We start from the raw sequence: 23,765 nt of genomic DNA, 5'->3' as shown, positions 1-23,765 counted from the left end.
TCATTTTTCCTTCAGATGATATTTCCATTTCAGTGGCAATGTCCATATATCCCCCTCTGTCCTTTGTCTTTGGCTACCGTACTCAGTGCACCTCTTCCATTTATTGTTGGAGTTGATTCACGATACTTTGATCTGTACGACCCACCACAGGATATTGTGTGCATTGACTTAGACACAAACATGGTGTACATGTAAGTTCTATGGAGTTTTTACATTTATCTGTAGATGGGGAGATTTCTGACATGCTCAGGAGATAAAACTATTAAACACTTCTATCTAATACGGTTCGTTTCATACTGTCCTCTGTTCCTTTTCTCATTTCTAATGCTTCATAGCAAATTAAAACTTACTAAGTCAAGGGTCAGCACTTGGTGCTGCCTATAAAAATGTGGTGCAGACGTTGCTTTAAATTTAGTAACAATGGTAATGCGTTCTGATCTGTTGTTCCAAATCTAGTAGTGCTTATTAGGGTAATGGGACAAAAGCTAGAAAAGAGGAAGAAGAGTTGTGTTGGGATCTTTTTCCTGCCTCACTATTTCTTACACTTTTGGACTTGGTTTGTCCGTGTTCGGTGACTGTTGGTATGAACATGAGCACTTTAGGACCCTTCATGACAGCTTTTGATGGTGTCTTGCAATCGGGGCACTTAAGTGTTAATAAATTTTTCTCAAGTTACAAGGTCCAAATTTGTTGTGAGATCAATTAAGCATGATTTCGTGTCTTGACTGTATTCAATCTAAAGTATTTTCACGTAATTATTATATTTTCAATGCTTTTCTTAAGCTGAAGATGTTGAAGGTGAACATTTTTTTCACACCTTCTTAAGGAGAGGCTAATTCAGAGTAACTCTTCTGGTTTTTGTAATGTATCTAAATGAGAGTACAAATAATTGGACAGAAAATTCAGTTGTTTCAGGTGTTTAATTTATAACTATGGATTACATTTCCATTTAAAAATAATTCAGTCAAAAACAGGAAGAGGCATCTAAGGTAGTTCAAGATGACGGCGAATATCACTGAAGTACACATCTGTGAAAACAGAGTTTTACTTCATCTCTTGTTGCTTTTTAACCCTTTACTTTTTGTTTTACTGTTTGATAAGTCATTTGATCTATGGGTCAGTGGAATACTTTCTTGGTTTTCCATTGTGTCGAAAGGACCCTTCCTCGACTGAAGCAAATGTTTCCATTACTGAAATGCTTTGTTTGATGAGCAGCATCAAAGGAAATAGTAAACAATGGAGCAGACTGTGTTAATATATTTTTTCATCTTCCCCTAAGTCCCCATTAAAAACACTGCAAAAAGTATTTTCATCACTGTGTACCAAAGTACTATGCCACCAAAGGAATAATTATAATAGGTGTTGTGAAAGAAGAATGTATTGAGGAAACTCAAGGAAGATAACTTATTTATATGAAGACATTCTCATTGAAAAATATCTGAATGGTTTTCTTCATAAGTAGAGTGGAAGTTGAAGACCGGGTTGCAGAAAAATGAAGGGGATGGAAGCAGGGCATTTGGTAGGGAGATAAGGATGTCAAGATTCTGTTGGGATGACTGCTAGGAAGACCAAGCACCAACCTTACAGGATTGGTTGCTGAACTAAAAATCTACCAGTGACTGACCTTTTGTGAGGCACTCAGTTGGAAAGATTGTTGGACTTTTTCATTTACTGTCTTCGAAGTCCATTTCCCTTTAAATAGGCAACTGATATTTTTCTTTTTTGCTGCCTATTTTGCATATATTTCATCTGTACCGCTCATTTGATTTTCAGAGGAATTTGACATCTGTAACATTTGACAGGTAAATCCGAGATGTGGGTACCTGCATTATAAAACTTTTAACCTGGAAATGAGGATATTTTTCAGTTTCGGAGATGTATAGGTAAAACCAAATCTCCATAAACCCTTTGTGTTGAGGATCATACAGAATTCTAAAATAGTGCATTATTAGTGAGTAAAGATTAATGTTGCATTTTATTTGTTCCGTTTTATTTTATCCACATCTCTTTCTGCCCTACTTTATTTCTGTGGCAGTGCTGCTGGTTTTTTGTGTCTGTTGTTTCTTTTTTTTAAAGTATAAAAATATTTAAGAGCACTGTTGCTGACTTTGACAGACTATGTAATAGAAGAATGACATTTGAAAAATTCGTTATTTTCTAGTACATCTGTCTGGCTGCCTAGTGTCATTTTAGAGCAAGTTTGACACTATCTTCCTTGTGACAGACTGGAGCTTTATTTACTGCCAAAAAATACTGAAGGCCTTTTATTCATTCAGCATCTTCCTTAATGCCTTTTTTTGGATGTTTTCAACTATCTTTGTGAAAGTAACATTGAAAGCTGGTTAAGGAAAGTAGCCTTTTTAGGACAAAGATTTGAAAGTTTGTTTTATTTTTATAGCGGGATTTTTTTCCTTGCATTTTTGGAACAGTACCACTTACATTGTTTATAGGCATGCCGTTATGGTGGGGAAAAAAATGGGCAGTTGCATGCGTAAACTTGCTTTTTTTTTTAACTCCTGAAACTTTGGCTTCCTTCCTAAGATAGTTCTATGTTGGCGCCAATTGAGCAAATAGTAATTGAAAAACATTTCACTGATGTAAAATGCAAACCAAGCAGTGACAGCATCAGCTCAGGTAGTAATAACTGATTAGGTCTTGTTGCCGCAAGGTTTGTTGTAATCCTTGTTACAGCAATTCTACTCCACCTCCCAAAAAGAGGCATAGGAATTCTCAGGATTTACTCCCTACTGTCTCTCTCTCTATCCAACTGCTTAAACAAGGTCTGGCATTGTACCCATTGTCCTTCTAACAAAGATAAGCATCCCTTTAGGACAATTTACCCCATTGCTTAATCAACCACAGAATTTTCAGACTGTGCACTGAGTTCCTGGTGGTCTTAGTCCCAGCTAGCCTGTGGTTGAAACTGGAACCGAGTTGCCAGACTGGTCTTCCAGCATTTTGCAGTAACAAGTCCCTGTTGTATTCCAAACTGCCTTTATTTGTATCAGAAGCAGTGTGTCAGGTTTATGGTAGTGTCTGCTTTGAATAGTAATCACAGACAGATTATTGTGCTAAATTACATTAGGAAGACTGATAAAAATTCTGGAAAAAAAAAAAAGAAATCAGCTAAGTGAAACTTCAACTAAGAATTCTAAATCAGATCTTAATGCAGATCCTCCTTACAGACTGGAGAAAATTTTACTCATAACTCAGTTTATACTGCTCTGTCTAAGGAAATGAAATTCTGAGCTATGTCACTCCTGTTTGGATTTGGTTTTTTTTAAATTTTTGATAAATAAGGAAGTTAGCAAAAAGTAACCCGTAGTAGCGTACAGATACCACAGCTGTGCACTACTGACACCAATAGCTCTACCGTGTGTGCATAATTCAGATGTCTTACTTCTAAGCAACCAATACAACCAATAATTCTTACTTATGTTAATCTTTGAGAAAGCTGTCATGAAAATTCAAGCAGGGAATCGGCGTACTTCCCCGAAAATACTCGGGTGCACGCTGGAGTCCTCATGATTCCTCTGGTCTGTTGAGAGTCCAGACAGCAGGTCCCACCTAGGTCACCAAGGGGTGTTTGGATATCTTCAATTAGACGGAGAACATTGCTGTACCCTCATCCCAGACATCACTGACAGACCTGCAAGCGCAATTGGAGAAAATGAGAAAAGTAGCAGAAGACAGCAGAGCGATTAGAGATGCAGGAGAAAATAATTGGCTTGACAAAATCATTCAAGGATTGGCTGGATGGTCTCTAAAAGGATGGTTAGCCACGTTACTAGAAGGAATAATCTGTGTGGTTATGAGTGTGGCTATCATAGGGATCTGCATATGTTGTGCTAAGAGAACCATCGAAAAGAATATATGGAAGTAGTACGAAAATCTAACTACTTCCAAGGGGGGTAATTTTTACAGGCCCGAAGTTCTTATTCTTTATATTAGGCTGACAAGCCAAAGTGTCAAAGGTTAACCCTTACAATAATATAGTAACTGAGATGTTCTTGCTCTGTGTTAGGCTGACAGCGATGTTAAAAGTTAATTCTTAGAATAATACAGTAGTTGAGATGTATTTTTTGTGTTAGGTTGTTTAGACAACATTCTGTTCTTCACTGTGTGCTGTTTTTGATAACATTCTGGTTTGAACCGTGTTCTGTTTTAATGGTGTTTTGTTAGGATTAGCTGTTCTAACTTTATTTTTTTTACTACACTCTGTTATGCACTATGTTACATTCTGACCATATTTTGTTAGATTTGACTTTATTCTTTTTTACTGTGTTAAGCCTTATTGGAGAAGGCACTGCTTTTAATGATGTTTCAGATGTTAAGTTGCTTGGATGATACTTTGTCTCTCACAAAGCTCTTGGATAATACTTTGTCTCTCACATCTTATTTCCCGATATCCTGTTTTTCATGTGTTTCCTTTAACACATATTGCTGAGAAAGGTTTGATAACAAGAGAGGGGCCTCTTGCTTGTAGGAGCTTACATGCTCATTAGCACCCCAACAGTGTCCTTTTAAGTTGAGAAGTGTTTTAGTAGACTAGTGGATGTTTAAAGAATTTTTTCTTTGTTGCGAACTTTGCTCATTAACAGCTCTTATAGTACTAAAAATCACGCCCATAGGTCAAGAACCACCCTGCCCGGGTGAAGACCCTTCCCCTGAGCTTGCGTAATAGTGGAAGGAACATGTCAGCAATACTGTAATTGTATAACCAATCATTGTAAAGTGAGTAGACTAGAATATTAATGATCCTAAAAGTCTTCTGTATAAATATAGCACAGAGAACTCTGTTCGGTGTGTGTATTAGGCAGAGCTATCCCCCATGCACTCAGTGCTGCAATAAACCAATGTCAGCTTTGTAAACTATCATTTGGTTTAGAGAATTTTTCTTTGTCCCTGTTACCAAAAAGTTGCATAGACACAATTTTTTTTTTCCAGAATAATTTAATTTTTTTAGACACTGTGTTCTGAAATGAAGCATCTTAGGGCTGTAGAAGCTATTCTTTTTTTTTTATATGGTCTGTGTTTTATATTTCTTTTTTTCCTTCTCCTGTGTTTCAGATCAGATGATAAGAAGAGTACCAACTGGAAGCAGTTTCCCAAGAAGCCGTGTAAAAGTCTGCTCAGAACCTTAAAGAAACTTCACCCACAGCTGGCAGCAGGTGAAATATATAAAATAAAATGGGAATGGGTAAGAACAGAAACTGCCTAAAGCAGGGAAAGTAAATATTCAAAGAAAATTACTAGATTTTGTGATGCACACCTACAAGTCCTAAATTATAATCAGTATATAAATATAAGAACTTCCTTCTATTATATGTGTTGTGAATTACCTTTTTAGACATTCATTTTCTTCGCTGTGACTTCTTAAAATTTGAGCTTTTTTTTTTAGCCTTTACTCATGATTAAATTGTATTTAAAGAAAGGTTCAGCTAAACCACATTTGAATCTCGACCTAACCAATATTCACAGTTTTGATGAAAAATAACAGAGGGAGTGTGAATGTGAATAAAATAATGATAAATATCTCAGCTATTGTGCAGATACTGCTGAATATCTCAGATAATGACTTTTCTACAAAAATAAATAGCTATATTTTAACAAAGTATTTTGTCAAAAGAAGAAACAAAACTCACCGTCTTCATCCTAATGACTTGATCAGGTAAAAGCAAAGTTGTAGCTGCCCTAATAGTTTTCAGATATAGCTTATATCTGACTGTAGCTTGGCTGTTTAAGATAAGCTGTTAGTTAGGTTGCATCAGCATGGAGAAGGAAACAATGATAGCCTCATAGGTATACAAGATAAACAAAATCTGTGAATCATGGAAACAAAAAATACATTAATTAAGAAGCAGGTGTTCTTGCCTCAGTTTTCTGGTTTTTGCAGATAGCCTTTACTTCATCTGTTAGGAAACCTCAACTTTTCTTTTGGTTTTATCAGCAGGGTATGTCATGCAATCTACCTAATATAGGACTGCTTTGTAATTTTAACTTGGGCAGAACCAGGGATCTTTTTTAGATAGTTTGTTTTTCTATTCTGGCAATATTGTAATAGATATGTTACAATATTTATTTATATTCATATATGAATAACTATTACAATAATTGTTTTCATTATAATAAAAATTGTGGAACTATTAGATTCAGGAGTATAAGTTACTGTTTTTCTCAGAGTGCAAGAGTAACTTCTGAATATCATCTCCTTGTTTCTACACTTTGGTGCACTAAATTGTTAGAATTTTGATTAGAAAAAGAGTTTGAGGTCCTTTGTAGATATGCGGTCTTCAGAACAGGGAAAACCATGTTCCTTTGTGTTGCTGTGTTACTGAAAGACACTACATTGTTAGGTGTGTGGTAACATTAACTCAACTGAGATCCTCCTCATTGTTTCATGTCCCAGTGGGCTGGATGTGTTTGAAAAACACGTAATCAACTCTTGAGGTATCCAGTTGAGCCAGATCAATTGGAAAGTAATCACAGGATTTCTGGTATTCGTCACTTATGAAAATGGGCACGTAGGAAAAAGAAAAATCCGTCTTCAGCATCTTGCAAAAGTTAAATGTTTGAACGCACTGAATTTTAATACAGGGTTGCTCATTGCTAGTTCACAGGAAAACTCAAGAAGGCTCTGCAGTAGAGATGACTCCTATTGAGGCAGATTTCTCCTGGCAGAAGAAGATGATAGAACTCGAGATGGAGATCCAGGAAGCTTTTCTTCGTTTCATGGCATCTATTTTAAAGGGTTACAGAACATTCCTCAAGCCAATCACGCAGGCACCTTCAAATAAAGCAACTGCCGCTGATTCTCTGTTTGATCATCAAGGTGAGGGTGAGGCAAACCAGCTGCTGATAGCTTTGGCAACGTTACAACTTCAGGGTTGAGGAGCTTCTTAACTTTAAAAGGTCAAAGTTCCCTTTGGTTGTACAATTCTTGGCAATATCTTTAAAATTGCAGTCGTATAAAGTTAAACTGTTCAAAGTCGATTCGAACGTGCACATAGAATTGTAATTTTGCAATAGCTCTGTTAGTAGAAAATCTGTATTTCGGTAGCATGATGCCCTCTCTGCATGGCATATTCTGTAGGGGCAGTGCTTGGGAATGAAAGAATATTTCTCAATTTGTACAGAGCAAAAATGCCAGAAGCCAAGTAATGAAGAGCAGTGTAATGTTCTTGATACAGACAGGAAGAGAATAGAGAAGGAGGGAGAGATCAAAAATGTAACAAAATGATAGTCAGTGAAGGTTATCTTATTTTCCTCATCTCATCAAGTTAACTTTTGATCTGTTCATGATGAGTTGAATGCTAGATAAAATATCACAGGTGTTCCGTTTTGTATGTGGTGGTAGTGTTTTGGGGTTGTTCTTATTTTTGTTTGGGGAATGTTGTTTGGTGTTGGTGTTTGGGTTTTTTTGTTTTTTAGTGGGAGAGAGATTTGAGGAGAGATTTTTAGCCAGAGGTTTGGAAAGTCTTAAACATTTTCAGGCCCATCATCTCTGAGGATAACGCAATTTTTATTATACATCATTTCAGATGTTAGAAACTTCTGCATTTGTATGAGAGTGTCATCTCCTTTTTCTTGCACAAAAAATCAACACAGTGAGCACATTACATGGTGGTGATTGCGTGCCGAGTATTGGTAACTGTGGTGAAAAATAATTATTTTTTTTAGAAAGCTGTTATTTTAATCTTGCGAGTGCAAGTAGTGATGGGTGTTTGTTTTTATTGATAAAGCAAATGCTTCATGTATTAGCACTTTAAATATTTTGTGTCGACACTTTGTATGTCAGTTTCTTAGGGAACTCGTCACTGGTATTTAGTTACGTGTTCCTTTTTATAACCAGGATTTTTAAAAAGCAGAGACCGTGCCTATACAAAGTTCTACACGCATCTCACCAAAACGCAGATATTCAGCCGCTTTATTGAAGAGTGCAGTTTTGTGAGTGACAAGGATACTGGCTTGGCGTTTTTTGATGACTGCATAGAAAAGGTGAAAAACATGTAGCAATAGTATTAAATTATACGCTTCTGTTCATTTTGTGTTATTTTCCTGGGTTTTAGCTGTAAAAGTAGATACTCTCTCCAGCAAGTGTTTTGAGGGTTTGGAGTTCTTGGTGGTTATTGCTGAGTCATTTTCCTCCTCCGTCGTCTTGCACAGTCATTTTCTGTCTTCCATGCCTTCCCTTTAAATGTAAATTGCCCTCCTGCAAACATGGAATTAGCTACCATTGGTCATCTGGGTTGTTGCTCCTTTTGACACCATTTAAACTTAAAACATGCCTAGTGCTCCACTTGTGGTCCAAACTGTTTTATGTAGGTGAGATCCTCTTTCATAGCCTGTATTTTATATGAGAAAGATTGCTGTGACCCATTCTTCTTTAAACTAAGTCTCTTCAGCATGGTTCTGGTCTGCGTGGGTTATTGAGGTTATAGCTTCACCTGTGAAATACCAAGTTCACAATAAAAAAATTAGGAGGTAGAGAATTATGGGGTGTTTTTAAGGTGTGTATATATACAATTCTTTCTGGACAGAGCCTTCATTTTCATACCAAGCTCTTACAGAATGAGACTTTGATTCAGTATTGATAGCTATCAAATTAACACTTATAAACTGACCACAAAATAAGGGTTTACAATTTTTTTTCCTTTATTTTACTTTCTGCTGAGTATGGAGTTTGCATCTGGAGTATACTTTGTTTAATATTGTTAATAATTTGATATTATTGCAGGTTGTTAATGTGTTGTGTACTTAAATTGTCATGTTGAAAGTATCTGCAAAACAGCAATTTCTTTCAATTAAACTAAATGAAAGCACTTTCCTTCGATAGATTTAGGATTTTGTATTTAGTAGATAATGTCAGCAGATGGAAAGCATGTTGATTACTGCATATTCTTACTTTCAGCAAATAAAGTATTTGAAAAAGAGATTAAATACTTCCACAGTAATATGAAAATGTAGTGTTTCTTATTTAATATTTCAGTAAATGACACAACTTTAGTAGAATTATTTAGGATATTTTTTTTGAGTCGAGAAGAAACTTTTTTTTTTTTTTCCTTCCCTCTCTTTTCCCAGCTCTTTCCGGATAAAGGAACAGAAAAAGGAAACAAGGTACTTTGTCCTTCAGAATGTTTAGGGATACCTAATCATGAAATACAAATGGAAAGACAAGGCTGTAGACTTGATATTTGAGTAATTAGAACAAATGTAATGGGCATAATATATATAATCAAGTACAGGTTGCATTAAATATGTTTTTAGACATACTAACGTAATTAATCTTTAAAAAGACACTTTATCCCAAAGCCAGAGACTGTACTTAATGTACAAACTCCGTTCTCAGGTTGATGTAGATTCTGTCGAAGACACCCGGTTGATTGAGCTTGATGAGTCACAGAAAAGCGAACACACAGTGTTCATAATGCCACCAGAACCTCCTGCTGATGATGGACAGGACCGAGTGCCAAAATACAGGTACAAGTTAAACAGTGACGTATGTGAAACTAGAATACTTATGATGCTAAGTAGGGCAGATGCTCTGTCTTGGTGTGAAGACTTGCCTTGATACCATGTTCAGAAGAATCTTTAAACCGTTATGAAACGCGTGGATTCTGGTAAGGTTCCGAAGCTCTAGAAGTAAATGCACTTGAACATACACACACAGAGCATGCAGATTTCGGTTTTAATTTTTCAGTAACTTCTTGCCAGCTCTTAGTGATACTATCTTCCTGTTTGAGCTGTTTACATGAGTTTTGTAGCAAATGCAGTACGCTTTGTTTCACAGTGGGAATGACAGGGGGTGGGTAATGGATCTGCCTACTACTATTGATCTGCAGCTGATGAACCAGAAGAAGAAAACAACCACTCTACTTTTCAGGCTTCTTTCATTCAGTGTTTTTCAGCCTTGTGCAGGAAGTCCGGAGTTTCAGACACTCTGGGTATGATTTTTTTCTTCCTGTCTCCTTTGGAGTTCATAAAGGTTCTGTTTCCAACTGTTGTCCTTGTTAATCATCATCTGTGCTTGCCTGACCTTCGTCATATGGATGGCGGTCAGGTTCTTGTTTCCGTTATCTGTAGAGATTTAATGTCCAAGGCATTCTCTTGTGATATATTTGTGATTAAGACTAAAAGGATCTTGCTGTTTTCTTCCCTTTGTTTTGTTTTGTTTTTGGTTTTGTTCCACTGGTTCTTTATTCACATGTTTCAGTTCTTTGCACGCAAGTTGTCTTTGTATGGCTTTCCTGCTATCAGCAGGCATGTGAAAAGCTTTTATTTTCTGGTTGTTTTTTTTTTTTTTAATCATCTATATAGCTATAAAAACTTCCCACGACTAGATTTCAAGCTCTTTGACCGGCCACAGGAGCTCAAGCACTCCTTCAGCAGACACACAGCTGGAAGCAGCATTTCAAATAGTCCAGCACTCATGACAAACAGGACGAAACAGGTCAGATGAGTCCTAATGCAATCAGTTTGAACACTGAAAGATGAAGTTTTTTAGTAAAATTGCCACTAGCTATTTATACTATAAATAAATGCTGTTAGGGGTTAGGTCTTTGTAACTACTGAGAATCAACTCTTGCAAAAGAAAGAAACGAAAGCAGCAAATAAACAAAGTAGCATCTGAGATTACAGTTTATTATCAAACTCATTTTTAAGCTTTAGACTGTAATATAAAGCAAAAGGAAATTAAAATTAATGCTTGAATGGGGACGAAAAAAACGGGATTAATTCTGTTGCTAGTGTTTGCTTGCTGAGAACCTTAATAAAGAGAGTAGTAAGAAGGGAGCTTCAGTTGACTGCTTGTCCTTCATTATTAAATGCTTACTTTTAAGCAGCCAGTATCAGAGTTAGTAATGGATTCTAGATTAGGATGTCACATTGGTTTTCTGCTTTTTTCTTTTGTTTCACCCTTACAGGAGATAAAAACAGCCCATAAATTAGCCAAGAAGTGTTACGTAAGCCCCCCACAGTGGGCTAAGTGTCTCTTCAGTCACAGTTACAGCCTATGGTTTATTTGTCTGCCGGCCTACATCAGAGTTGCACACCCCAAGGTCAAAGCACTGCAGCAGGCATATGATGTTCTAATTAAAATGAGGAAAACTGATGTGGAACCACTAGATGAGGCAAGTGCAAATAAAAAAAGCATTACCGTAAATGTGGAACAGAAGGCAAGGTGCAAATGTCGTGTGTTTCACTGTCACGACCAGGTTAAGCGTACTTGCAGTTTGACCTGTTGTAAAGCCACCTTGAAATGATCTCAAAGAAGTCTGCTTAACTAGGGCAACTGAAAATTAATTTCTTTTTTCATCACAAGCATAGTGTCAGCAGGGTCAAGTACTCCAACTTCATGTTGCTGGACTTCTCCCAGATTTCTTCAAGAAGGAAGTTCTTGACTATCCGTATTTTTAAAATGCACGTTGGTTAATGCATTGCAGCCTTAACTGAACTGAAGGGATAACGGGTTTATGTGCAGCATACCATTCTTTCGGCAGTATCTGCAAGCACACAGCAGCAAGTTATCCTGTTTTTTGTGTGGGCGTTTCCTTCCCTCCTTTATTTCACAAACAGAAGAGCCGAGTGGAAAAAAATTCAGCATTCTCAACAATGTGGCTGCTGGTGTTATTTCAGCTCGTGTGATTTCCTGTTTAATTTTTGCTCCCTCTTCAGGCTGTTGAGTGTTATGTACTGAGTAGCTGCTCTCACACGGCTTTCCCTTTTACATGTGTAGAAGTTGAAATTCGGGGAAGAGCTTAAGCTGTTTCAAAATCCTTGTCATCAGTTCATTTCTGCATTTCTGTGTCTTGTCAGGTCTGCTACAGGGTTGTAATGCAGCTCTGTGGCCTGTGGGGACAGCCTGTTCAGGCTGTGAGAGTCCTCTTTGAAATGAAAAATGCTGGAATACAGCCAAATGCCATCACTTATGGTTATTATAATAAGGTAAGAGAGGTTTTAAGGAGGGATGCTTGTCTCTCTTGCTGTTGTCACTCCCCTTGTCCTGTAGCATCTCTTGAAGATTGTTTCTTACAGCTCATCACTTAAATTTGCTGATTTTGTTGTCAAGCAATTGTTTTGGACATGCTTATGGTTCACTGGATCTACACTGTATGGTTTTTCATCGTTAAGTTTGCATACCTGTGCTATTTGGCTAACCAAAAGTTGTGTTGAAATACACATAGTGTTTCTATTTCCAAGTTTTGGAACCTGTCTAGTGCTTCTATGTCAAAACCAACTGTTCCTGTGTATATCCTATAAGGTAGCATGATCCAAGTTGGATGAAGGCTGGAGTTAGGCTAGTTGAAGTAGCCTCCCCCTCATTTCCTGAATTCCAAGTTCCTGTAATATGCTGATGAAACATCCTTAGTAGCGTAAACTATGTAGGGTTATAGGAAAAGAGGTGTTACTATGGTCTTTTGTTGCTATCCAAGTATGTAAATAAGAAAAAAAACTCACTTTGTTTACTTAAAGAAATCTTGATCCATTATTTGTTATTACTCAGCTATTGTATGCAGAGCTGTGGGATAAAAAGGAACTGCTCACAAAAACTCAAAATATTTGTCCGTTGTCATATGGCTGACAGGAAATGCCTTGTTTGGTTACGGAAAGAAAAGCTTCTTACTGTATTGTCTTTCTTAGTGTAATTTTCTTACTGTTTTTGTTATTGCAATGTCTCTTTTCTGCAGGCAGTTTTGGAGTCTCCTTGGCCTAGCAGTAACCGCAGTGGCATATTCCTATGGACAAAGGTACGGAATGTAGTTCGTGGCACAGCACAATTTAGGCAGTGCTTAAAGAAATCAACGCAGAGGCCACGAGGACATGTGATATCAGGTAATGGGTTAGTTGAAATGGATTTATTTCTGCCAAACAACAGCATGACATGCTTTCTGAGGGATTGCAGCTAACAGTGTGGCTTTCACAAGTTGAAAATCTTTCCTTAAGTGTATAAAAATGGATAATTGCCAACTTGATGCTTGAAACAGTCTTAGAATGTCTTCCACACGCTGAAAACCAGCTCTCGTTCATGTCTTTAGCTCTGCGGAATACCACGGGTGGAAGTGATGGGGACATGGTGAGCCATGGTAGTGTGGATAGTTCTAATGATGCTAACACTGGGGAGCACACTCTCTTCGTCAGTGACTTAGTCAGGCTTGATTCCATTGATAATCACTCTAGCACAGGTACTAGATTCTGCTGGGTTTCACTACTAACAGTCACCCAAAGGCTAAATTTTCTAGTTTCTTGTTGATTTGCCCTCCCCAACCACCACCTTCCCCTCTTCAGGCTGTAGAGAATGAAACATGGACTTAAACTTTATAAAGAAAAAGAAATGCACTGTTGTTGAATATTACTCCTTAACTGCAGATTATGCTGCTACTTTAGTTTAGAGTGAACCGTAGCAGAAATGCTGTTATGTTAAATTAAATGTCTTACTGTGGTCTCAGGAACCTTGTTTTTTGTGCTAATCTTCAGAAAATGTATGAGGCCTTTGACGTATGATTCTGTTCAATTTTTGCATATTATAATTTTTTCATAGAAACTGCAGTCTCTGTGAGTAAAAACTTTCTCTGCGTTAAAGGAAAGGAGTGAAAGTTGCTGAGGTGATTAGAAGCTAACACTTTAAAAAGTTGCTCCTTGATGGTAATCCAGAAAGGCCTAGTTAACATTCCTGGAATTAGTATGTTATGTTTGGTTATAGTAAACTATGCTTTTAAAGACCATATTCGAGCTGCTTCGTGGTAGTTGCTAAACTTGGAAATACCCTGGGGATGGAAAGACAGGTGATAAGCCAGAGTAAAACTCTGCCTTAAACATGGTATCAACTCTTCCAGACAAACAGGAGTAAAAGAGTGCACAGGAAGTTAATAATTTCAGATGACAAGACAGAATTAATGGTTCTTTGTATCTGCTTTAGTACTGATTACATCCTACCTGTGCACAATTTCAACTAAACTTCCTTTCTGTGTGTACTTCTAAACTTAATGTACAGGTGGTTCTTGTAAACTCTTCATGTTTTTAATATCTTGGGCCCTTCTGTAAAAAGAACTTTGAGTCTGATTCCTGTGCTTCTTCTGATATGCCTGCCTAGATTACTGAACTTCCTTTCTCTCTGCTCTTTGTTACTCTGCTTTTTGCTCTTTGCTGTCTCTTGGGTGCCGCGTTTGTCCTTGGCTATCACGGTGTGGGGTGCAGACTTACATGGTGTGAAGCCTTGCATGCACGTGTGCATTGTTTCTACCCTTGAATGTTACTTCTGCAGGTAATTTAATTCACCCATTTCTTGATAGGGTGTTTTCACTTCTGTGCAAATCCGGGGTACTAACATTGTTGAAGTGATGATAGAGAGAAAATAAGGACCGAAAAACATCAGAACTTACTTCTCTATATAAAGGTTTTTAATATAGTAGCCAAACATAGTAATTGATGGCTGCTCAAACTTCTAAATATAATTATTTTTTGTATGTTTGCTCCTTGTTTTTAAAATAAACAGCAATAATATGTATTGTAGATAAATTATGTCTGTAGCTCAAGTTTTATGGAACTTCCTAATACCTTTCATAATCAATACTTTGGTATTTTTAAGTAGTGTCATGTATTCTAATAGATACTCTAAAGCATATAAATAATCCTGTTTAATGTGTTGCTGTGGGACATGTCCCATACAGTATTTTTGTATTTTTGCATATGCAGCAGTATTTCAGCTAGAAGTAACAAAAAAAAAGATTGTCCTTATGGACTGTTTCCTATGGCAGACTTTTTTCAAACTACCATAAACTTCATTGTTCTTTTGTTTTTTTAAGAATGAGTTATGGCTGTCAAGTTTAACTGGTGTCGTGGAGGAAGACTTCTTAAAAATGTTTAGAATTTTAATATTTTTTCTATTATGTTTTATACGTTACCCAAAGATGTAGCACAGTTTATGGTACCGTTCTCTTCAGGGATTGTATTCATTGTTAGAAGCTTGCTCAATTACTGTTGTGCTTGTCTAAATTTCTTTTGTAGATGCTTTTGAGAATTTAGCCTGCCCAGCAATGAAATACTTCATGTTAATGAGAAGAGAAAGGAGATAGAGTGGATTAAAATTAGTTAGTCACTACTAGTGTTCCTGAGGGAATAAGTTGTATTTAACGTAACAATTAGAAAAGTAAATTTGGATTGTATGGCCTAATTATCACTGCTGTCACCATCACCAAGTAAATCTCTGCACAGATTAGGCTATTTGGTGATCTTACTATGAACTTTTCTAAAGAAACAAAATGTGCAACAAATTAATGTCAGTTCTTTTTATTTTCTTATTGTAAAACAAATTTAGGAAAGAAAAACAAATCTGAGGCATGTGTTTGATTCCCTCAAACAGGTGGTCAGTCAGACCAGGGCTATGGATCCAAGGATGAACTTTTAAGAGATGATGGAGATAGTCTTCATGCAACTGAAACACAAGTAGAGAAAGATACTTCTTCTAAAGCTGAAGACCTAATAGGAGGTTAAGTATGCATGTTTACATTGATGAAGGCTTTTTGTAATAAATCCGCTGCATGTATTAGGCTACAACAAATACTTAATGCATTGGATTCATAATGTTGCCAAGGTCAAAATACGACTCTGTGGAATCTGGTGGACTATTTCTATGCCCTTGGTAAAAGCAGTGGAATACGTATGGGTGGAAATAACCTCTTCTACCCATAGCTTCTTCTAGAAATTAGGCTAATTTCATACAGATTGAAAAACTGGACAAGTGCTGAGGCACACAGTATTTAATGTTCTGTTCCTGACATTCTTATATTCAAAAATTTGACCATATTTTAGCTGTACCAGTTGACATAATAAAAGGCACTACTTTTTCCTACAAACTCTTCCCAACTGTATAAAATACGGTCATCTCCTGTCATCTATCCAGATTTTCCCTTAGTTTTCCTGTATTTTGTGTTTCTCGTTACTGAATCTGTTTCATGTCTGTGTTACCAGATCCTTAATGGAGTTAAGGCATCTAAAGCTGCCATTAGACAAGTAACTCTGCATAGAAATCTGAGATCTGCTGTTCTTGCTCTTCTTCGGTTAGTTGAAAAAATACCAAGGAGTCTGCAGTCATCTGTCTGGGTATTACTTCCAGGAAATGCTCAGTACCTAGCAGGACTGATTCTGAGGGTTGTAATTGCATTAGTGTTTGAGTTTATATTTTCCAAGCAGTAAAATTGAAATTATTTCGTTAAATTAACTAAAGTTCACATTCTCTTTTTTTGTAGAGGTTTGTACTGAGAAATCTGATGAAAAGCAACAGCTGGATATAGAAACTCATAGTCCAACAGACCCACCTGCTTGGGGTAACAGTATTGTGAAAGTTCCATCTGGCATTTTTGATAGCAGTGGAAGGAAAAGCAGTGGTGGTAAGTCACTGGGTGAAACAGAGCTTGCTAAAGTTGTGATCTTGTTGTGCTGTAGTGTTTTGTAATCTTTTTCATGCTATGAAAGGAAACAAAACTTGTATTCAGGGTGCAGGTACCTCATACGTTTGCTTTCTACCATTATCCTTTGCAGGTGACTTAGAAGGAACCTGTGGATTCTAAGGTTGAAAATCCCTGTTGAGTAAATAGAAATCAAGATTTTTCCCTGTCCCATGCTAAGAGTGTTCCGTAGGAAAACTAGAAAACACAAGAGGATTAGGGTCTCTACTCCCCAGTGTGTAACCTGGGAACAATGCATGTTGTCTATGTGCCATACAGAATGTACTTACGTATCTGGAGCTTTACGATGAGGAAGATATAGATATATAAAAAAACAAGTCTTGGGGCTCATTTAGTTTCTGCCTTTACACCTGTCCTTGACTAAGGCAATGTAGTTCAGCTTCAGTGTAGCTTGATATGAAAAGAATTGAGTCTCAAGATGTTGCCTAGAATCGTTCTGGCAGTTATGAGAGTTGGTGGCTAGTCAAGAAGCAGCACTGATGTGAGACTCAAACATCCTCCAGCAGTGGTGTAGGTACATCGTGACCTCTGGGATCCTAATATAGTAGAATTGCTGTACTTAACGGAGGTTTGTGCCTAGCTAACACTGCTTTCTAGAATATAAATATTCCCAATTCCCCAGAGGAAATGGGAATATTTATGATTAGTTTATGTCTTCCATATGCTAAATTTAATTAGCTTTTTCTAAATATGGCTGTGTCATAAACAAAGTAGTGCTTCTGTGTTGTGCAGACACTCACAGTAGGTTTTCCAGAACGAGAATGAACTATGGAGTTCAATGTACAGATCTGTGAATATAGCTCGGGGGTGGTGAGGGTGTGGGGGGAAGCAATCTTTACTTATAATTGTACTTTCCTTTAGTTCATGGAAATAGTACCTACTCTCAGCTGGGTGTTGATACAGGGAAAGGAAGTAGAAGCCATAAAAGGCTTTGACTTCAAGGAGTCAGAGTAGATGATTTCTGATCTGCAGGATGCCTTTGCAGCCAGTAAAATAACTTGTTAATACTGGAATAACTTCTTAATGGATAACTTGAGATTATGGTGCTCCTAATCTTCTCACTGGTAAGGAGATTTTACATGATTTCAGGAAGAAATTTTTGTTGGCTACAGGTACCTTACTAATGCCTTTCCTCTTTTAGAAACTGGCTCTAGCCCACTCTTCATGACTCAGGATTCGGTTGAAGATGTAGTCTTTGGTGATGTTTCTCCCAAGAAAACAAGTGAAAAAGGACAGAAGAGGCAGAAACTGTTCTCACAGAGAAGCTGCAGTTTCAGCAGTGAAAGCAGAGCGGGAATGCTGCTGAAAAAAGGCAGCTTGGATTTGCATTCTAAAGAAATCGCAATAATGATGGGAGCAGATGCTAAGATCCTAACAGCGGCTTTATCTGGAGCCAGAACTTCACCCTGTCATATGAATAAATCCAACAGCTTTGAAAGTATCGCTGACCAGCAGGTTTCTAGCATAAGTGGAACGTGGAGTTGTGTGACTGAGTGTGATTGGGAATTGGAGCATAGGTCTTCACCAGTGCTGGAAGAACCTGGGGAAGGGCAGGAACATATTGAGAATGGAAGAGATGAAAACATGACTGCAGTGGAAGACATGAACCTTGAACAGTTGGCTGAGTCCAAAACTGAGAAACCAGAATCCAAAGACACAACTATTAAAAGAAATAGCTTTTATGGAGTGGTTAAGCCTGTTGAAAGGGAAGATGTTGAGGTAGGCTTAGATCCTTTATCTTTGCTGGCTACTGACAGCATACAACCAAGGCATCCAGAACCTGAGGAAAAGTTGGCGTCACCAGTTGCAGCACGGAATTTGGCAGATGAAATAGAGAGGTATATGAATCTGAAGAACCCTTTGCGTAGTAAGTTTCCCAGCATGGAACTGCACAAGCCAGATAGGGAAGCAGAAGCCTCTGGTACACTTGGTCACTCCCAAGAAAGGAGGTCAAGCCTGCCTTTGGATCCTGTCCTGCCATCCCCCAAGTCTTATGAAAATCGGAGAAGTCCTTCTGTCTCCAGATCAAAAACATTCACTGGACGACCAAAGCAACAAGCCCATCCACGAGTTCAAAAGGAGCGGTCTTCATCTTTGACAGGACTGGGTCATTCTTCTCTGCATGGCTCATTAGGATCTGTCGTAACAACTTTATCCATTCTGAAGTTAGACAATATACTGTCTGGACCAAAAATGGATGTTCTGAAATCAGGCATGAAGCAGGCTGCCAATGTGGCCAGTAAGATGTGGGGAGTCGTAACTTCAGCATATAGTTACTCAGATGATGAGGCAAGTGTTTGGTTGTTTTTTTCAGCATGAAAAGTTTGGGGAGACAAAGATAAAGGGGTAACTTTTTTTGTCCAGAAGTTTGCTTCACGAGATAGTGGGTTTTATTCAGTATTGACTTTTACAACCCAACAAAAATTTTATTTTAAGTATAGTGGAGTTTTCCTATGTCAAAAGACCCCACTTTTCAAACAAAAGCAAATTTCATGGTTGATGCAGAAAAAAACTTTTTCTTCTCAGCATTGCCCCCAATTATTTATTTATCTGCTTATCTTTTTATTTATATTTAAAGAAATAAATATAATTAAATTATAAATTTGCACCAAGAACAGAATAATGTCATTTTAAATGATATCATACCGCCTGACTTACTTTAAAAAATTAATAAAAAGATTGTGAAAACAAATCACAAACTTAAGAAGCCAGGTTGGTGAGGCTAAAGTTGAAAGTAGTAAAGGGCAGCCTGAGGTCTAGTAAATTCATTCATCAGGAATTTGGAAACTAAATGTTGTAGTTCTTGCATGAGAAAACTTGATCAGCAGTCTTTTTCAGAGTAAACCATTTCAGAGTAAAATGACACAAAGGAAAGAGGAGATGGAGGGATGAATATTAAAACTTCTTCCTTTCCATATATATCTTGTTATTGTGCCTCCAAATGTAGTTTTCTCTCTTAGACCTCGTCTTGATCCAGTTAACCCCTCGGTCTGCCGTTTGGTTTTAAGGATCTTTTGCCTGCCTTCTTCAGGCTGTTTATATAGCATCTTGTTTCCTTTTCAAATTCTCCCTCCTTTCCCCAGCCTCCATAAGAAGTGGGAAAGGTGAAGATAGTTGTCTGGATTTATTTCTATGTGAAACAAATTTAACTGATGTTGGTAATAGGGTCCTTTCTATTATATAAAAATAAAGCATATTAATTTCTTTTTAACATGATTTTGCCTATGACAGTGAAGACTCACTGGTTTGCTTTCTTTCTTGCATTTTTTTTCCCGTGACCTACTTTTTCCTTTGTGCCTTTCTATTATACTGACCTATTCCATAGAATTTTGTTTTATGGTACATTATAATCCCCTCAATGTGTCTGATTTTAATTTCCTTCAAAGACATTTTCATTCTCTCCTCTTTAATTTCTGCAACTTCCCTTTTTTTAATATCCTAATTATTGTACTTCGTTGCACCCTGTGTCTTTGTGACTATGTTACTGCTGCATCATTTTGGGTGGTATGTTTCATTCCTGTCTTCAGTTCTGACTTTAACTTGGACGTTTTTTCTGATATTGATTCATTTTTGTGTAATGTCTGTCAAATCACAATTTCTGCATAATTTTTCCTTTTTCTCTTGTAATAAAGAAATTTATATCCCTGTCACTTTGTGACCCAGTTTGATCCTCAGCTACATTTTTTCACTGCTAAAGCCTTCCATTTTTCTAGTATCCTTCTGGTTTGTCCAATATCTGCTCTTCTTGGTTTTGTGTGGATTTATTTTACATCTAATAATTTTTTTACATCAGGATTTCGTTGTAATCTGCTACTCTATTTATTTATTAGGATAGAGGTGGAAGTCAAATAATGGATCTGGAAGTATTAAAAAATGCTGATTTTTCTTCTTCATATATTAAAGGAAGAAAACAATCGACCAGACTTTAACTTCCCTGCTGGTTTTGAAGATAATATTTTAGATAACCTGTCACCAAGAACTGGAATCCCAGGGCTAATTACAAGTGAGCTTGCACAAAGCACTACTAGTCTTGGCAGTAGCAGTAGCAGTGGAGGTGCAGGAAGACAGCATTACACTGCAGGTGAGATTGTTGTTGTTGTTGGTTGGTTTGTTTCCCCCTCCTAAATTTTTTTGTAATATAACAAGCAGGAAAAACTATTAGTGTGAAATCATTCAGAACAGGGTAAGCTATAGTAATCTGAAATTATTTTTAGTCCCTGAGGTAAGTACAAGCAAAGTTGAACTTACAGTCTGTACTCTTTGCAGTCGAAAGTAGCAAATGCTCCTCTCTTTGAATATATAAAAGACTGATACAAAATACAGGGATTTAACTGTAAAAATACTTCCTCTGTGTATGTGATAGGAAGGTTCCCAACTAGTTATAACGAGGAACACCTCCTCATTCATGTAGAATCATAATACCCTGAAAGTTCTTCAAATACTAATACAAACAAGCAGAACAGTGTTCAAGAAATGCAAATAGTTACATAACTAACAGAGGCAGATCTTTTTGGGGGGGTGGAGGGGAAACAAACCGAAAACAAACAAACAAAACCAAGTCCATAGCCCCAAGCCCACAAAAAACCCAAGGTGATGTGATACGCCACACAGCTTTACTGTGGAATAGGAGGCATTTAGATGCATGCTTCATTTGAAGTTGTGAAGACAAGTAATTGATGAACATACGCCCATTTCTAAATTGTCCTCCCCAACCCCTGCCCAGTTCTAAAACTGGATAAAATGAATCTAATGATTTCCAGTTCAGATTTCATTTAATAAGATTTTATTTTTATTTTGAGAAAAAGATGTGTCGCTGAACCAGCTGTGGGTTTGGTGTAGCTCTTTTTGCAGTACTTCAATATTGTAAAGCCATCTGCATCAAGAGAGGAAGAACTATCACACAGACTGGACATAAGCTGGCCCTGTCTAGCAAAACCTTGACGATGTATCTTCTAGTTCCAGTTAGGAGGGTTGTACGAACACACTAAAGCATGCCAGCCATCAACAAGATATGTAAAATTTGTCCACAAGCATGAACTTTAGCTGAAGAAACATAGGAGCCTTCTTTATGACAAGGGGACTCTGATAGTGATATTTTGAATAGGAATGTGTGACTGGACTTGTCAAAGAAAATAATGCCGATAGTTTTGCTTCCTAAAACTTGATTCTAACCATTTTATTCTGGTAAATATATTTCAACTCCTTATCCTCTTGTCCTGGACAAAGCTCATGACCCTAAATCCCAGCCTTACCAAAGAAAGATTATTTTTAATAGTTTACTGCAATGTTAGCCAGGGAAAATTAAAGCACAGTAATGGCTTATTTAGTATCATGTGTTTCTCCTGGTGCTATCCTTCTGTTCGCTGTTTACATATGGATGTATCCTTCAGGAACTCTTGAACAACTTTTTGGTGTATATATGTTGAGGAATCCTAAGTGCTCTTTGTCATTCTTTATTCTTTCTCTTTGTATTTTCACGTTTTACTCACTGATCCTTTTTTTCCTTTTACCATCTGTGATGTATTGTGTTAGACAAAAATAACTTTGAAATGTTAGTCACAAAAATGATATTTGTCTATTTTAATTATAATATCAGTGAAGTTAACAGAGCTACACGTACCTTTGGAGATCTTCTGGTACAATTTTCTGTCCTGGTCGAACAGAAATACTTTTCTTTGGGTATGGATGAATTACTTCTTTCTTGAAGACCCAAACAACTCTTCCTGTACAGGTGAAGTTTCATTCCCAAGAAGTATGAAAGTTCTAGAGTCTGAGAAGTCAGAGCACAGCTCTTCACATAATACTAGTTTATCCAGCATTTTCCAGAACTACGCAATGGAGGTAAGATTAATAAACTCGTAGCTGGAAGATATAATTTTTCAGTATTACCCTGTGCATTAATTACCTATTGAGTTGGATTTTGGTTGAATTTTTCAAGACAATGTTTTTCCTTTTTCTGCTGCAAAAATGTGTGGTACTTTTAGCTCAGGGTGTCACAGTATCCCTAAAATAGCCAAGTTTTTTTTTTAAATGTTTTTATGTATCTCTCATATATAGAGAGAAGAGGTAATTGGGGGAAGGGTCAAAACTGGAAGTGAGACAGAAATTAGAAAGGAAAAAGTTTGGTGTTGGTTTTTTTTTCCTTTCCAGCTGCTTTTTTTTCCCCCACTTCATGAAAATTATGTGTTGTTATTAAATTATTGTGGTGGGTTAACCACAGCCAGCAGCTAAGCCCTCACCCAGGCACTTGTTTGCTCCCTCCTCCTCAGGGTGGGGGACAAAATCAGAAGGGCGGAAGCAAGGGTGAAAAAAACTTGAAGGTCAACATTAAGACAGTTTAATAAGTGAATGGGACTGGAGGGGGAAAAAGGAGGGCAACAAAAAACAAGTGATGCAAAGGCAGTCAGTCAGCACCATGAGGCAATAAGTCAGCATCACAACACCCCAGGAAACAGCTACCTTAGAAAAACTGCCCCCCACATACAGTTTTATCGCTGAGCATGACATTATATAGTATCTTTTTGGTCAACTGGGGCCAGCTGTCCTGGCTGTGTCCTGTCCCAGCCTCTTGTCCACCTCAGCCTCATCACTGGGTTGGGAACAGAATGAGAAAGAAAAGGCCATGATGGTGTGTAAGGCATTGTTCAGCAACAGCTATAAAACATTGGTGTATGATCAACCAGACATGGTCACCAATTTAAAACACAGCACCATAAAGACTGCTATGAAGAAAATTAAGTCTATCCCAGCAAAACCCAGCACAGCAATGATTTAGTATGCCTCTCTGTTTCAGTTATTGCTTGCAGATGCTTTCAGATACATAAGCAATGTGTTTGTTTTGGTTGCTTTTATTTCAGCTGTAGTGTTATTTTGTACGGTTCTATGTAATTTTCTTTTATGTTTGATCTTCTGGAGGTCTAGGCTTGTCATACTTCTGCACTGCATTGTAGAAGACAAATGTTGCCATTGGGAAAATATCTAAATATTAGACCTAAAGCCTATTTCATGCTGTGTTTGGTGGTGCTTTTTTGGTTTTGCTTCCCATGAGAGTGAAACAGTGAAGTAAGAAGCAGCCTAAAATGTAAGGATTGTAGAACACTCTTCAGCTACTACAGAATTTTTTACCATCTTTACTCCAGTTCTCAAACTAGTTTAGTCATGAGACTTTTTTCTTACGTAAAAATCAGTGTTCTGCAAACACACTTGTATTGTGTTTGCACAGTAAGGTTTGGGGGAGTGGGGAGGAAGGGGAGGGCAGGGAGCTACAGGATTGCTTTCTGTGAGAAGATGCAAGAAGCTTCT

The 23,765-nt window shown here is 37.4% G+C and overlaps 1 protein-coding gene across 1 annotated transcript in view; it reads left to right on the top strand.

The window, feature by feature from the left end:
- Positions 1 to 22,325, top strand: part of DENND4C (DENN/MADD domain containing 4C) — a 37,018-nt gene extending 14,693 nt beyond the window's left edge. Inside the window, exons 9-24 of the mRNA XM_010159687.1 lie at positions 16 to 191; positions 5,071 to 5,171; positions 6,614 to 6,832; positions 7,853 to 7,998; positions 9,082 to 9,117; positions 9,350 to 9,480; positions 10,318 to 10,450; positions 10,923 to 11,129; positions 11,815 to 11,943; positions 12,687 to 12,831; positions 13,035 to 13,181; positions 15,359 to 15,484; positions 16,245 to 16,385; positions 17,605 to 18,752; positions 20,367 to 20,544; positions 22,195 to 22,325. Coding sequence (XP_010157989.1) covers positions 16 to 191; positions 5,071 to 5,171; positions 6,614 to 6,832; positions 7,853 to 7,998; positions 9,082 to 9,117; positions 9,350 to 9,480; positions 10,318 to 10,450; positions 10,923 to 11,129; positions 11,815 to 11,943; positions 12,687 to 12,831; positions 13,035 to 13,181; positions 15,359 to 15,484; positions 16,245 to 16,385; positions 17,605 to 18,752; positions 20,367 to 20,544; positions 22,195 to 22,325 — 3,294 coding nt within the window. The remainder of the gene's footprint in view (positions 1 to 15; positions 192 to 5,070; positions 5,172 to 6,613; positions 6,833 to 7,852; positions 7,999 to 9,081; positions 9,118 to 9,349; positions 9,481 to 10,317; positions 10,451 to 10,922; positions 11,130 to 11,814; positions 11,944 to 12,686; positions 12,832 to 13,034; positions 13,182 to 15,358; positions 15,485 to 16,244; positions 16,386 to 17,604; positions 18,753 to 20,366; positions 20,545 to 22,194) is intronic.
- Positions 22,326 to 23,765: the final 1,440 nt, after the last annotated feature.

The sequence above is a fragment of the Eurypyga helias genome, unplaced genomic scaffold (genome assembly GCF_000690775.1).
Source record: "Eurypyga helias isolate BGI_N326 unplaced genomic scaffold, ASM69077v1 scaffold14339, whole genome shotgun sequence".
Lineage (NCBI taxonomy): Eukaryota > Metazoa > Chordata > Aves > Eurypygiformes > Eurypygidae > Eurypyga > Eurypyga helias.
The sequence above is the reverse complement of the archived record's forward strand: the minus strand, read 5'-3'. Positions and strand labels throughout refer to the sequence as shown.